The sequence below is a fragment of the Lynx rufus genome, unplaced genomic scaffold (assembly GCF_022079265.1).
Source record: "Lynx rufus isolate CCGP_SWC_20201006 ecotype Redwood Valley unplaced genomic scaffold, mLynRuf1.p SCAF_2, whole genome shotgun sequence".
Lineage (NCBI taxonomy): Eukaryota > Metazoa > Chordata > Mammalia > Carnivora > Felidae > Lynx > Lynx rufus.
The window spans coordinates 90,348,174-90,365,097 of record NW_025814834.1 but is presented as its reverse complement, the minus strand read 5'-3'; the positions used below and the strand labels follow the sequence as shown (position 1 = coordinate 90,365,097).

At 35.5% G+C, this 16,924-nt stretch overlaps 1 protein-coding gene across 1 annotated transcript in view; it reads right to left on the bottom strand.

Moving 5' to 3' along the window:
- Nucleotides 1–16,924, bottom strand: part of LRP1B (LDL receptor related protein 1B) — a 1,918,909-nt gene that overhangs the window by 95,266 nt on the left and 1,806,719 nt on the right. The window contains exons 78-79 of the mRNA XM_047084146.1: nt 10,043–10,266; nt 9,215–9,321 (exon numbers count right to left, since the gene is read on the bottom strand). Coding sequence (XP_046940102.1) covers nt 9,215–9,321; nt 10,043–10,266 — 331 coding nt within the window. The remainder of the gene's footprint in view (nt 1–9,214; nt 9,322–10,042; nt 10,267–16,924) is intronic.

The window sequence follows — 16,924 nt, the reverse complement described above, 5'->3', positions numbered from 1 at the left end:
ATGATTTTGATTTTTCCTTAAGCCCTTTAATAAAAGAGATAGTCTTTTAAATTAAAAAGTTAATAAAGGAATCAACTAACTTTTCTTGTTATAGACATGAGAGTGAAGTTTATATGAAAGAACAAGTTCATTTCTATCTTTAAAATATCACATCTCCTTTTTGTCTTTAATAAAGTACTGATAATAAAACAGAAAAAAAATCGATTCCCAAGAAAGTCATTTTTATCTGAACTGGGAATGATGGATATTTGCAACCAAGTCTGTGTAAGTACAGAAAATTTAAAATAAAATGTCACTTTGTTCTAATCAAGTATTATGGAATCACAATTTGGAAGGCTTTTAAAAGATAAAGACATGGGCTCACTAAGTTTTAGGAATATATGATAAAGGCCCTATTCATATAGTCATTTTCTTAACTTCTCCCATGATATCAAGACTATTATTACATTTTAGGGATTTTTGAATCTCACTTTTGTTGAACTCTGAAAATTTCCAAGACCCTCCCACTAGTTCCTCTATATCCACAATGGTCTTAAAAAAAAGAAAGAAAGAAAAGAAAAAGAAAATGGAAATGGTCAAAGCAAAATCTTATGAGAACCGACAATACCAATGGGATATTTGAGAAGACTTGAAGAAAGTAATAAATTAAAATCACTGTGTTCTCAGAAATAGAGAAAAAGATTACATACATTCTGCGTTAAAGGAAAGTCAACATTTGTAAGTTAGTACTAACCAGCAAGCGTGCACTACCATATTCTTGATTTAAGAGGTGATAAAAAGGGTCCAAACACTGAAAATATTTACCGCTATGTGAAATTTATTTTTTAATTGTTAAAACTATTTTTTGAGATAGATTGCTTACTTTCAGTCTTAGATTCCAAACTAAAGTTACAAACACATGCGAGCGCGTGCACGCGCGCGCACACACACACACACACGCACACACACACCCTTATCTGAGTGTAAAATAAATGCATCAAGGGATTCCAAAATAGTCCTAAGTTCTATCCATTTTATTTAATTATATACCTTTTGTTGTACAATAGAAAATAATTTACAGATTGAATGAATAATTATAACTAGTTCAGGGCCAGTATGTAATTCTTTAATTTCTCAGAAACTGTCATGATTTGGGGGAAGCTAAACCAACATAAATAAGCTTCTAGGTATCAAATAATATGTATCTAAATAAAAAACATGTAATCTTACATACCTTCTTACTGGAGGGAGAGCTGGAAAGTATCCTCCCTGACACATCATTCATTAACCCAATATATATTCATAAGACACCTCCCTTGTACTCTACACTGTCAGGCACTAGGTATGTAGCAAAGAACAAAATGGATCATGTTCCTACTCTCATGGAGTATAAAGTTCAACTACCACACAATTGACTGAATCAGAAGATAGATTATGTCCTTTGTTGTTAATATTGTGCCTAATAAAATAAGACAAGTGTGTTGTTTGTTAAAAGAGGCCATAAAACCATACCATGGGTTAGAATGTTAAAAATTGTAGGCATTCATCTCTTCATTCATTCAATACATAATTATTCTTAAGCACACACTAATTACAGACACTGTAATATTCTTCAATGTGCATAGGAATACCGGTAATAATTTTGATTTAGGTTGTTTATGGTCTGATTGGGTGGGTACACAGAATATACATTAAAGAGTTCACGTTCTACTGTATCATTAAAGTAGTAGATGATGAAGTATCAACTATGGAGATAACGAGTGCTATGAAAGCCCCAAGAATTGAAGTATTCCCATCATGATTTTGTAAAGTATGTAATGGTAGGGCGGGTAGTGAACAAATATAGGTCTAGCTAAGTGGTGGGCTAACTGTTCAATTGGATTGTACAATTCTAACCCTGGAATACACAGGGGTTACCTAAAGGGATAGAGATAAGCTCACATCTATTCTATTGCTGTTCGATCCTGCAGATATCCTGTGTACCCTATTAAAGTACAGATAAGAACAAATGTACTACATCTCAGTGCATGCATTCATTCATAGATTCATAAAGGAAAGGTAGCATTTCCAATAAACCCAAAATGTAAAGAACAACATGTTGCACTTGGAGGGTAACAGAGGTATTATTATAGTTACTGATTTCAATATAATAACCTTGGAGTCAGGGAAAATATTTAGAAACATATGCCAAGAAAAAAAGAGAGAGAAAAAATAGGTACAAAACAAGTCTTGAGATGTTTCTGGGAAGACATAAATAATGAACTTACTTCCACAGAGGAATATCTCATAGGGTACACATGCCTCTCTCCATATAATGTGTACATATACATATAGATGCAGAACAACGACTTACTGCCAACTTTTCATTATACCTTTCCAGTAATATGCTGTTTATGAAACCTAATTATCTATTATTTCCTAAAGATCTCATGAGATTTGTTCTTGATTCATTTTTATATCAATAACATTTAGCATGACAATACTCAAGAGTTATTAATCCCTGTAAAGATAACATTTGAGATGTTTCTGCCTGACGGAATAAAATCCTGCCTATGAATACAAAACCAGCATTTCCAATATTAAGAAAGCCACTTATGAAGCAGGTGGGCATGAAGTAAAGTAATAGGTTTTTATATGTGGCTTGTGGATTTTTAAAAATCTTACAGAATTCAAATTGATATGCCATAAGAAAATGAATCAAATTAACAAAATATACTAAATGACATTTTTAAATGAATAAAAATAATTATCAGTGTTAGGAAGTTATGATGGATGTTACATAGAATACATATATAAGGTTTTAGCATATATTTGCTTTAAGTGTATTTATTTATTTTGAGAGAGAGGGAGACAGAGAGGGAGAAAGAGAATCCCAAGCAGGCTCTGTGCCATCAGCACAGAGCCCCACACAGGGCTCGATCTCATGAATCCTGAGATCATGACCTAAGATGAAATCAAGAGCTAGATGCTTAACCGACTGAGCCACCTAGCACCCCTAGCATATGATTGTTTTTATAATTATTCTTAGCCTCTTAGATATTCAGGGAATTATATTCATCAATTTACATTGATTTACATCTGATTTAAATTGTTATGAATTCTCTATAAGGTAGATATTATCATATACATTTTACAAATGAGAAATTTGATGCTCAAAACTTTATGCAGGCTGCTCAGTTTTAACTCAAGCCTATATAAATGGTGGACTTAAGCTCTTTCTGCTGCTTTATATTTTCTTTGTGCAAGTCATTATAGTATGCCCAATAAGGTGTACCATATTTCTTTTGAGACTCTTCCTGCAGCTTTTGTGATTCCGAATCCCGTTGTTTTGCTCCAGTTGCGCAAACATCTTTGCAGTCTTCAGTTCTGACTGTGACTCTTCTAAATATAAGCATCTCACAAAATTCTACCCTAAGAAGACGCTTTGTTTCCCTCTCTTGTCCATCTAAACAACCCCAGCAACTTTAATTATCAGCTTTCTCTGCTAATTCCCCAAACTTTAAGTTTAAACTCCAAGCTTTAAGCTGTAGAACTAAAATTTTCAGTTATCTGTGAGATATCTCCATCTGACTAATTCACCTGGGGCCATAACCACACCTGCAACATTTGCTGGTGATTGACAGCAACACACAGTCTGTTCAAGTGCCACCTTCTCAAAGTTCTACTCTAAAGACCTACTAATGTCACACTGCAAACTTGCCTCCACCATTTCTGACCCTTCTTACTCTATTTTCACTCTTTTTTTCCATAGCACTAAACACCTCACAACTTTATAATTTACTTTTTAAAATATGGTTTTGCCTCATAACCACTAGAAGAATAGGGATCTGTACGTTCACTCCTGTTTTCCAAATGCCTAAAATTATCTCTGACACACAGTAGGCACACACAAAAAATTAGTTGAATGAGTGAGTAAACAGCTTTCAAGAGTCTACTCCTGTTAAGTGGGGCAGAAGTTTTCAAAGCAGACTTACTGAGAAGAAAACTCGCACATGTCCAATCACATGGAGTCGAAAGCCTCACACCAACTTCTTTCTTGATATGTCTCTGATGTCTGATTAGAGCTGGTTATCTACTTAACGTGAAGCAATGGTATTTGTCTTGGTCTCTGAAATCCTGCCTAGGCTGACCCCTACCCATCTCTCTAATCCTTGTCTCATGCTATTTTCCAATTTGCTTACTATGCTCTTTGGCTTTCCTACCTTCAGGTCTCTGTCCCATTCTTTGCTTCGTGTTGCAACATCATCCCATTTTTTTCTACCCCTTCACATAGTTTAGCAATTAATCTTAACAATCAGCACCTTGGAAAGCCTTTCCTCTCCACTATAATTAAAGTGACACCTGCTGCATGGTGCACCCCCTCCTATCAGATGTGCACACACACAGTTTGGTTTTTGTTTTTATGGTCCCCCATATTAGAATTTAAGCTCTGTGAGTGTAGGGATCCATATATCCCATATAATATATCTGATTACCTATAGTATCTGGCATATAGTGAGCATCCAATTTTTTTAATGTTTATTTATTTATTTTTGAGAGAGTGTGCATACACACACATACACACATACACTCACACACACACACACACAAGTTGGGGAAGGGCAGAGAGAAGGAAAGCAAGAATTTCAAGCAGGTCTCATGCTGTCTACACAGAGCCTGATGGTGGGGCTCAATCCCATGAACCGTGAGATCATGACCTGGGACAAAATCAAAAGTTGGATGCTCAACCAACTGATAAACCCAGGCACCCCGAGCATCCAATATTTTTTAATTTAAGGAGGAATGGATGAAGAAAGGAAATAAGAAGATGTTTAATTTATTGAATTTTAACCTCTCTTTGAGATATTTCTTATCTCTACCTCTATTCTCATATGTATTTCATAAATTCTATGCTTACTCTGCTTTCCCTTCTGTATGCATTCTCCCCTTCTCACCTGTTACCATTCTAGTTGTGCTACTCTCTGCTCTCATTAGGACCATTCAATGGATTTTTAGCTGGTCTCTTAGCTCTCTATCTATTCACTCCATTGGCACAATGATACCAAAGCAAGAAGACCTACCTTATTCACATCACTACTTGAATCAAAATTGTACAGTGGTTTATTATTGACTAAAAAATCACATCAAAAACACTTTGGTATTTAAAGCTCTCTATTCTCTTTCCATAATTTGGCTATTGTTGAGAGTGCTGCTATGAACATTGGGGTACAAGTGCCCCTATGCATCAGTACTCCTGTATCCCTTGGGTAGATTCCTAGCAGTGCTATTGCTGGGTCATAGGGTAGGTCTATTTTTAATTTTCTGAGGAACCTCCACACTGCTTTCCAGAGCGGCTGCACCAATTTGCATTCCCACCAACAGTGCAAGAGGGTTCCCGTTTCTCCACATCCTCTCCAGCATCTATAGTCTCCTGATTTGTTCATTTTGGCCACTCTGACTGGCGTGAGGTGATACCTGAGTGTGGTTTTGATTTGTATTTCCCTGATAAGGAGCGACGCTGAACATCTTTTCATGTGCCTGTTGGCCATCTGGATGTCTTCTTTAGAGAAGTGTCTATATACACAATGGAATACTACGTGGCAATGAGAAAAAATGAAATATGGCCTTTTGTAGCAACGTGGATGGAACTGGAGAGTGTGATGCTAAGTGAAATAAGCCATACAGAGAAAGACAGATACCATATGGTTTCACTCTTATGTGGATCCTGAGAAACTTAACAGGAACCCATGGGGGAGGGGAAGGAAAAAAAAAAAAAAAAAGGACGTTAGAGTGGGAGAGAGCCAAAGCATAAGAGACTGTTAAAAACTGAGAACAAACTGAGGGTTGATGGGGGGTGGGAGGGAGGGGCGGGTGGGTGATGGGTATTGAGGAGGGCACCTTTTGGGATGAGCACTGGGTGTTGTATGGAAACCAATTTGTCAATAAACTTCATATAAAAAAAAAATCTGAATGGTAGAGTTCAGAACAAGAAAAAAAAAACATATCAATAAAATTCAGCTCAGGCAGACAAGTATGTGGTCGGCATTCGATGGAGGGATTATATGCATACATAAATAAACCATTAAAATCCTCCCAAAAAAAAAATAAATAAAGCTCTCTATTCTCGGTTCATGTTACATTACCTATCCCATCCTCTTCTAGGTGATTCATGACTTCAAATATCATAGAACATACCATGTGCTTCACATTGCAGCCCCTGGCTCAGAGTGCTAAGTCATTTAATAAATACGACAATATCATAAGTTAGTCATAATCCCCCCTTGGTTTGTTAATGGTAAAAATCGAACTTTGAAGATAGTAAGTTCCTTTCTGAAATCTCACAGGTGGTACATAATCCCCTGGGATCAACACCGGTATATTTGACTTAAAAGAACACCTTTATAAAAACTATACCTTGGTGAGTTATCTGTCCACCTTTCAAATGTCTACCTATCCTTCAAGCATGTGTTTCAATGACACCTTTCACATAGTTTTCCAGTATTAGATATAATTTCTCTTGCCTTTGCACTCCCATGATATCATAAGGCATGTAACAATTCTCTCATTGTGCCAAAACTTCAAACTTTAAAACTTTAGTGCATGCGTCATTTTTTCCCCTTAAATATCAACTCCATGAGAAAAGGGAGTATGCCATGTTCATCACTAAACTACCCATAGTGCTGGGCAGAGTGGTCACCACATGAAAAATGTTCATTTGCACTTCACCCACTATAGGGGATGCTGTGGTGGCCAGCTCAGATTTCCTTTAGTAGGTAGGGATACCTCTCCACTATCCACTGTTTGCAGCTAAGAAATCACACTTGCCCTCCTTCCCCAGAGATTTGTGTTCAACTGTCTGCAGCAGTCTGGATTGGGAAGTTTGAGTCCAAAGGCCAACCAAAGACTGATGGATCATATAAAAGCTGACTCCTTCCCTGTCATGGGATCTATGCTCCAAGGCACATCCCCGTGGCTGAAGCCAAAATTAGAGTTTACCCGAGACATAGTCTTTTTCTCTTTCCATATTTTACAGATATCTCCTGAATAGCACTCCCCTCATAAATAACCTTTAGAAGAATTCCTGTCTCAGGCTACTTCCTAAGAACCCTGTGACAGACAATTCTATAAACTGCTGCCAGAAACATTCCTTAATATGAAAATCATGTCTCACCTACTATGATTATGTAAGTTGTTAACATCACATAACTTTAAAAAAATAATTTTGGAACTTTTCTATATGTCCAAAATTAGTTAGAAATAAAAAGTTAAGACAATTAAGGTTCTTTTAAAAATGAAAACAGCATACGAGAATATTATGCCATTTGCCTCTCCAGTAGCCTTCCATGCCTCCCCTTAAAACTGGAATAAAATCCAGTCCTTAACAGTGTGTTCTAGGTCCTACATGACCTTCACCTGGCCACCTGGGCACCCACACTTCTACCACTTTCCTGAGCTGCTCAAATGTTTCTAAGCATACTAACATTCTTGCTGTTTTTAACAAATGTTAAGCTCATCCTTAACTCTTAACTTGATTTTCACTCTGTTTGGAAAGCTCTTTGCTTACATATTCACATTAGCCTGCTACTTCTATGAAGTTCCCTTCTCAAATATCACCTTTCTAAGATGGCTTCTCTAATAATCCTGATCAAAATAGTGTTCCCCCATAAGTGCCCATTCTTTTCTATATGGCACTTATTAGTATCTGACATGACTTATGTTGTATATTCTATCCTCTGGAGGAAGGTAAGTTCATGAGAGTTGGTATTTTCAACTTCACAAGAGTAAGGACTTGTCTTCAGCATCTGGAAAAATTTCTCCCGCCAGATGGGTGTTCAATTAGTACTTGTTAAACCAGTGAATGGAGACACAGTTATGTAAATGAACTAAATCCGAAAGATTGCTCCTTCCCATAAAGAGTAAAAACAATCTAGTTGAAGGAAAAATCACACAGCACATTAAAAGTTAATAAGAATATAAGTGCCGGGCCACCTCAGTGGCTCAGCCGGTTAATCATCCCGCTTCAGCTCAGGTCATGATCTCACAGTCTGTGAGTTCGAGCTTCATGTCAGGCTCTGTGCTGACAACTCAGACCCTGGAGCCTACTCCAGATTCCATGTCTCCCTCTCTCTTTCTGCCCTACCCCCATAACACACTCTCTCTTTCTCAAAGTAAACATTAAAAAAATGAATATAAGAGAACTTAACAGGAACCCATGGGGGAGGGGAAGGTAAAAAAATAAAAAAAAGGACGTTAGAGTGGGAGAGAGCCAAAGCATAAGAGACTGTTAAAAACTGAGAACAAACTGAGGGTTGATGGGGGGTGGGAGGGAGGGGCGGGTGGGTGATGGGTATTGAGGAGGGCACCTTTTGGGATGAGCACTGGGTGTTGTATGGAAACCAATTTGTCAATAAACTTCATATAAAAAAAAATGAATATAAGTGCCAAATATAAATAAAATTTCAATTATATAAGATACTACAAAGCATAATGATTAAATAATATGTGATAGAGAAAATGTGTTCTCTCCTTTGGGATATAGTAGGCAGGAAGCGTTGCTTGTGGCATGAAATCCTTGAGGTTCCTTGCAGTTCTGAAAGTGTTTTATTGAGGAAGTGTTAAAGTTAGATGTTATAAGGTGGGTAAGATTCAGCTGGATGCACAAAAGTCAGAAGGGCAGGTGGGGAGGCAAATGGAATGGGAGAAAAACAGGGAGGCAGAAAAAACACCTGAGTTCTTGAGCAGTCCTGAGAGTACAGAGAGTCTGGAGCATACCTTAGATGACACAACTGGGAAAGCTATTGAAGCCTGATTAAAAAGGGCTGTGAATGAAAGGGCTGTGAATGAAATCTTCCTCTTAAAAATTATTTATGTTTTCCCACCTCTTTGTCCATTTAGCTTCTGATCCTCTAGAAATAGTACCATCTACCCCAACATCATTATCTTATATCGGTAAAAACACCCTATTACACTGTAAACTGTTGAAATTCTATGCGTGTGAAATCCTACAAATGGCCTTACAACTTAGGCAATTTTCAAATAACATCCCTGTAATATCACTGGCAGTATGATAAGGCCTTGACTTTCAAGTTGGCAAAATACAACATGAAATGTTAATGACTTTCATAAAGCCATACTATAAATTATTTTATGTGCTTGTAAAAATGATTATATTGCCAACAAAAGTGGAAAGTCTTGTTACACTAATATGTCGAGCATATTGCTCCGCATTCTAGACCGTGTCAGCAACACATCATACCTGTGGGTCTTTGCAAATTCTTTTGTACTAAAATCCTTCTCAGAGTGCCATCCATGGCTGCTTCTTCTATGTGGGAGTGGTCCCCAACGACAGTCCAGTACATCATCCTGAAGAGATAGGTCAAGTTGGTTAGGTTGGAGTGCCGTTACAACCCAACTCTGCTCCCAAACACAATGTCTCTTCAGACTGTGTGCACCAGAATTACCCCAGAGTCCCTGAAAAAGCAGATTTTGGGGCCCAATTCTAAATCTATGGACTCGCAAACTCCAACAGAGAGTGGGTAGTAATTAGGAGTTTTATTTAACATTTCTCTATTTTCTTTTTGGTCATTGGCTATAAATGAAAAAGTAAAAGAGTAAGAAAGGGACAATTCAAGAAAAGGAAAGGAAATATTTGTGTTAAAATTATTTAGATTTGTTTGCACATACACCTTCATTTTTTATTGTCACAAATAGCCAAAATACTAATACTCTTACACTTAATATGTTCAATATTATGTTTAATATCTTCAAAATTTAATTTTAGGTTAACAATATTGGTTATGTGCATATTGCAACAATGCACCTGCAACATACACATAAGACACATACACATACACACATAGAATGTATAATGGAGAAACCTCTCAGGAAAACATATATTTTGTGCCACCATTTGGTATGAAAAGCACATGCTTTTGTACGTAAATAGAGGGATTTTTAGAAGTCTTGTAAATCTATTATTTGTTGAACACTTATTACCGAAAGAAAACTACAGTACACAGGTGGGAAAATCTCTAAAAATGGATACACATATCAAGAAGTATAAATAACCAACTCATTAACCTACCCTCTTTTAGGATTTACAGCAATAGCATAGGGTTCTCCAGCCATGTTTGTTAAGAGTCTGGTGCAGTTGGGGCCATTGAGCTGCCCTACGTTGATGGAGTACCTCAGACTAGTCCAGTGAGTGGTATAGTAACTGAACCAGTGCATTCTAGAATGATCAGTCCAATAAATATTTCCAGCAACCCAGTCAACTGCTATGTCCCTGGGCCTTTTAAATTCAGGACACTAAAAGAAAACAAAGCAAAAACAGTGTTTTCAAAAGCAAAGCAGGGGTGGGGTGTTCTGTATTTATACATTGATATTGTATAGGAATAATATTTAACATGGTCAGGTGTTAATTATTACACAGGGTTTTTAAATAACTAAATACTTCATTTTTTTTCTTAATTTTTATAGATATCATAATTTCACAAATCTTAAGTGCACAATTCACTGAAGTTCAACCCATGACTGCCCTTGTATAACCACAATCTAGAATATTTCTACAATTGTAGAAGGTTCACCTGTGACTTCTTCTGGTCAGTATTCCTCTGTGACTAACAATAATTCTGATATGTAACAAAATAAAATACCTTAAACAAATCTATATAAATAGCATCATACTGTTCTATTCCTGGCTTATTTTACTCAACAGTGTATCTATGAAATTCATCCAAATTGTTGTGCATGTGAATTATTAATACATTTTTATTGATGCGTAATATTTTACTTTGTGAATATACCATAAATTGTTCACCATTTTACTGATGATGTCCATTTGGATTATTTGCAGTTTTAGGCCATTACAACCAAAGTCATGAATATTCTTTTACATGTCTTTTGGTGGACACAAAGCATCCATTTATGTTGAGTTTTTAATAAGGAATAGAACTGCTGAGTCTTATAGTATACATATGCTTAGCTTGGATAGATCTGCTAGCTTTTTTTTCAAAGAGTTTGTACCAATATACACTCTTTTCAACAACTTAAGGAAGGCCCAGTTGTTCTGTATGCTCCCCCATACAATTTGATATAAAAATTGAAAAAGAATATTAGTACAGATACACATGTAGAAAGATACTATATTTGAACATATTTTAAGAAAAGTTCCAATCTCTGTCATTTATATTAAATTTACTAGCTTGGATTTTCTGCTTAATATTGTATTATTGAATTATTGTGAGACAAAAAGTAAGGGAGTTCATTGCGAATAGACGGCAAGAAAAATAACATATGCTCTGTGCCCTTCAATTAACTTGATCACTTTGAGTAGGAACTAGTGTCATAATTAATTTTACATGGCCAGGTTTATTGTGCATAACCAAAAATGAGAAAGGATTCCCAGGGGTATTATATCAAGAATAGAAACAATTATTTGAAGGTGATTATAACTACACATGTATTCAATGTGTAAAAGCTTAATTAGGACCTGCAACCAGTGGAAATATGTGTTTTTAACACATAATAGTTTCTTGTGTGAATTACTAGTGAACAGATTTTACTGAAGGAGGAAGTGGACTTGGATTAAAAGAAGAGAAACTAAACTTCTCAAAAAGAACATGAGATGCCAAGAAACAGGAATTGCAAGCCACTGTCTGCTGTATGATTACTGGCATCTCAAGGAAGGAAATACGGCCTGAACTAAACACAGAACCCATACAGATTTCTAATGACCTTTATTATCAGACTTTCCACCTTTTGATTTAAAAGCTGAAATCATGAAATTTATAGTAACCTATTTCTCAACTCTAACAATAAATACTATCCTTCTACCCAGTGATAGCCCAGTGCTGTTAACTGAAAAGCACTCTGCGATACCATATGCTTTAGAAACACTGTATACATAATACTCATAGGTGGGTAGAATATAAATATTTGTCCTAGCCAAACCACAAGATTATTTTCAAATGTTCCAGTATCATTTAAATTAACTGTAATGCTTTTTTCTTTTCTGGCTTGGCAGCATTTAAGAGTAAACACATCAACAAATGGCATGGGCATGTCAGTGTAAGTCATAAATTTATAAATATGAGAGACAGTGGAAAAATAACCATTATAAGCTGTTTAGAATCTGCTGGAGTATATTTGCCATTTTCTAGCACTAGTAAAGCAAAACTTCAGCATGAAAAACATATGATATTGGTTGTCTAGCACGAGCATAGAAAAATACTTAGTTTCCTTTTATCAGATGTAAATATATACACATGATTTTCTGTCCTTACAGTATCCTTGCTAAAATAGGACATATTTCATGCAAAGTTACACCTTTTGAATTCAGGATTTTCATTTTTTTTTACTCATTCTCAAAAAAGTCTGATTATCTTTCCATTCTATACTTCTAAATCTGGACTGCAGGCAATTAAAAATCCAAAGTCTTAATTTTCATAGAACATCCATAAGTTTGATTAAGTGATACTTTGTCAGGTAAGCAGGCTCGTGAAGAATCTACTAATGGCAAATTGTAGAAGGATAAATAAAATTTATGTCACATTACCAGGGTAAGGAATATGGCTTAGGGAATGGGAAAAATGTTACTTTTCAATGCTAAGCACAAGAGATACTGCTGGAGATATTTAAATGTATACATTTATTCTCTGGTTCCCTGATCAAAGAATCCTTAATTTCATTCCAGTATCAACTAAAGTAATTAGAATATGGGGTAAAGGATGTCACACCCAGTAAATTCAACATATGGTCATAAATTATCAGTACAATATGATTCTCAGAGAATAATGGCATCAAGGTGAAGATGCTACCAGATGTTCATCTTCATTGACTCCTAACATACTGAACGCTCAATGATTCTCAGCATTGAAGAGAGCAGAACTGAATAGAAAAAGAACAATAACAAAAAGAAAGCAATAGGATGGTCCTATTGTCAAGGAAACTTAAGCCCAAATGAGGGAATCACCCTTTATAATGAGTTCCATAGGAATGAAGTAATCCCTCTTTATTGCTCAGTTTGACCAGGATTGTGAATGGTATTAGCCATATAAAAAGGATTCTGATACTAAATGGATATTGGCTGCGAAGTGGGAGTAGAAATTCCTGTTGGATCTTGATATAATAAATAGACAATTTGTGGAGAGGTTCAAAACCAAACAGGTGAATACAAAAAGTGGCCAAACACAGTAAAAGTAAACTTAGGTTCTGGGAGTGGAATGGAGTCTGACATGGGAAAACAGAATGGGAAAGCTAAGCCATTTGCTTCCAAAGAGGCTCAAAACAAAACAAACCAAACAAACAAACATCAGATTCAAAAGAAGAAAAAAATATAAAACTTTCATAGCCCCTTTGGCTGGCTCACTAGATACATAGGCCTGTGAGTTAGAGGCACTCAAGAAATATGTCCTATTTAAGAGACTGCAGAGACATGTGGTTACCCTGACAACAAAAGGCGTTCCTCATATTGTTGCACAAAGTGGAAGACACATTTTGACTGCTTTCTCCAGACAGACGATTTCATTCCTAATAAGCTCTCTAAATACAGAGCCAAAGTTTTGAGGCCTAAGGCATTCTTCCGTGTAGAGGTATATTAGTCCAATGAATGAAACACTTAAATCTTACAGAAAAATTGGCAGCTTGATTGTAACAAAATTAGAGGTTACTACTTTAAACTACTAATCCTTTACAGCTGTGGATGGTAAGGTACTGTCACGATTCCAGCTTCAGTAAACTAAAGATTAGAAACCACAGTGGGCGCGGGGGGTGGGGGGGGCGCCTGGGTAGCTCACTCTGTTGAGCCTCTGACTCGATTTGGGCTCAGGCCATGATCTCATGGTTTGTAAGATCAAGCCCCGCATCTGGCTCTGTACTGACAGCATGGAGTCTGCTCTCTCCCTCTCTCTCTGCCCCTCCCCCAGCACTTGCACACACAGTCTTTCTGTCTCAAAATAAATAAATAAACATTAAAAAAAAGAAGTCACTGGAGACATCTGATTTAAATCAAGGAAAGAGGAAAACTTATGAAATGGGACTTCAAGCATTTGAACCACGGAAATACTGTCCTCTTCTTAAAAAATTCCTATAGTTAGCAATACTTTAAGAAAATACAGTTAACACAAGGATAGATCACAGTAGTCACATATTTTATCTGTCTGTGATGTTTTCTTCTGAGAAAAGAAAATCGGGTTCATTTTACTAAAGTTAATTATCCTGTAATATAACGCTATTAAAACAAAGATGTAAAGCTGCTCTAGGTGTGTGTGTGTGTGGTGTTTAACATACTAAGTGAAAAGTGCCTTTACATTTTTGGTCCACAATATACAAATCAGATTAAATTCTCATAAACCAGGATATAGCAGTAAAATAATGACCATGAAAATTCTAAACATTATTAAATTACATGGCTTAATACTATTATAAAATATGTGGATATATATTATTTCTATCTAGAAGCTCATAGCAATGGGGAAATCTAAAAGAACCAAAAAAAAGTTATATTTGGAGCTAGAATGTCTAAGAGTTCCAAAAACACGTCAGGAAGGAAATTCCTGGCTTCTATCTAAAATTTATTCTGAACAATAGATTTTTTCAATCTGAATAATTTTAAAGCTATATTATCTATATTAAGACTGTATCACCTTAAAAGGCACACTATAGGCACAAACTCCTACTGGGGGAAAAGGAACTAAATAAAAGTATGTAATTCTCAGACAATTTCCCAAAACGACATATGTCTTTGGATTATAGACTCAATATTGTATGTGACTTTATCTTTTTTTCTCTTTTTTTAGCATACTCAAGTTTTCTTTAAATTTATTCATCATTTACCACCCTCCTTCCAAAAAAAAAAAAAAGTACAAAACTTGCTCTCAAAACCTTCTACACACTATCAGGTAAACAAAAGATATGGAAGGCTAAAAAGCACATTAAATTTGGAATCAGAAACTTGGTGTAAAACCTAATCCTAGTTTCTCTCCAAATTCTGTGATATATAAAATAAAGGCTTCGGATTAGATGATCTGTAAAATTCTTCTGATTCTAAACATTGAATTATATAACAATCTAAAATATTTTTCATTCTAAGGACACCTGGGTGGCTCAGTCGGTTAAGCATCCAATTTCAGCTCAGGTCATATCACAGTTCATGAGTTTGACCCCCATGTCGGACTCTGTGCTGACAGCTCAGAGCCGGGAGCCTGCTTGGATTCTGTGTCTCCCTCTCTCTTTTCCCCTCCCCTGCTTGTACTCTGGCTCTCTCTCTCAAAAATAAATAAACATTAAAAAAAATTTAAAGAAATGAAATATTATTCATTCTATATAAGCCTGCATTTTATATAGCTTTAAGGATGTATCTAATGCTAATTATGAATTTTCATGAATAGTATGTGAAAAATTTGTTAGTACTTATGGCACAATTTTGATATCATCCCCCTATGTGAATGACCTAGAATTAAGGAAGGAAGGTTTCTTCTGACGTTTACAATTTAAACAAGCATAACACTTGAGATAGAAAGCAGAGCTATCTGAAAGCAGAGATTGCAAAATTATAGATTGAGAACTAATTTTAAGTTCAGGTAAAAAAAAAACCTTTTAAGTAAATTTTAACTTTAAAATTAAGATACCACTTTAAAAATTCGAATTTGTTTTTCTTAAAAATTAAGTATATGTAAGATAGTCTATCAAAAGCAGGGCAATATTCCAGAATAGCAGTCTGTCAGCTGCTGACCCTTGATTTAATGGAATGTGGGACTCACCCAGGTCCCTAATGTTATGTAAAATCTGTTTCACTCATTTACCTTAGCCCTATAGCTGGTTTGCAACCCACCTGTACCTTAAAGAGACACAAGAAATTGATGTTATTGGATAAATCATGTATCAATAAGAAAGGAGTTAAGACAGCAATAAACTCATAGAAAAAGAGTCACAGAAGCAAATGTTGATATGGTCTCCAGAATCATTAAGTAAACATCTTATGGATGAACAGTAATATTCAGTATATGTAGCATATATATATATATATATGTGTGTGTGTGTGTGTGTGTGTGTGTATGCATATGTATACAATTATGTACAAACTGGGATCTTATAAAGACCTCTGGTATATATAATTTTTATAGCTCAACACCAAAAATCCAAATAATCCATTTAAAAAATGGGCAGAGGACATGGAATAGACAATTTTCCAAAGAAGATATACAGATGGCCAACAGACATATGAAAAGATGCTCAACATCACTAATCATCAGGAAAATGCAAAAATCACAATGAGTTGTCACTTCACATCTGTCAGGATGGCTAAAATAAAACACACACACACACACACACACACACACACACACACACAACAACAAGTGTTGGAGAGGATGTGAAGAAGAAGGAACCCTATTGTACTGTTGGTGGAAATGCAAACTGGTGCAGCCACTGTGGAAAACAGTATGGAGTTTCCTCAAAAAATTAAAAATAGAACGACCATATGATCCAGTAATTCCACTAGTGGGTATTTACCCAAAGAAAACTAAAACACTAATTTTAAAAGATATATGTACCCCTATGTTTACAGCAGCATTATTATTTACAAAAGTCAAGATATGGAAGCAACTTAAATGTCCATCCATGGATGAATGGATAAAGAAGATGTGGTATGTATGTATGTGTGTATATATATATGTATATATATGTGTGTGTATATATGTGTGTGTGTGTGTGTGTGTGTGTATATATATATATATATATATATATATATATATATATATATAATGGAATATTACTCAACCATGAAAAGAATGAAATCTTGCCATTTGTGACAACATGAATGGATCTAGAGGATATAATCCTAAGTGAAATAAGTCAGAGAAAAAATACCATATGATTTCCATTCATATGTAAAATTCAAGAAAAAAAACAAATGAACAACAACAACAAGAGACAAAAGAAAAACTAGATTCTTAAATATAGACAA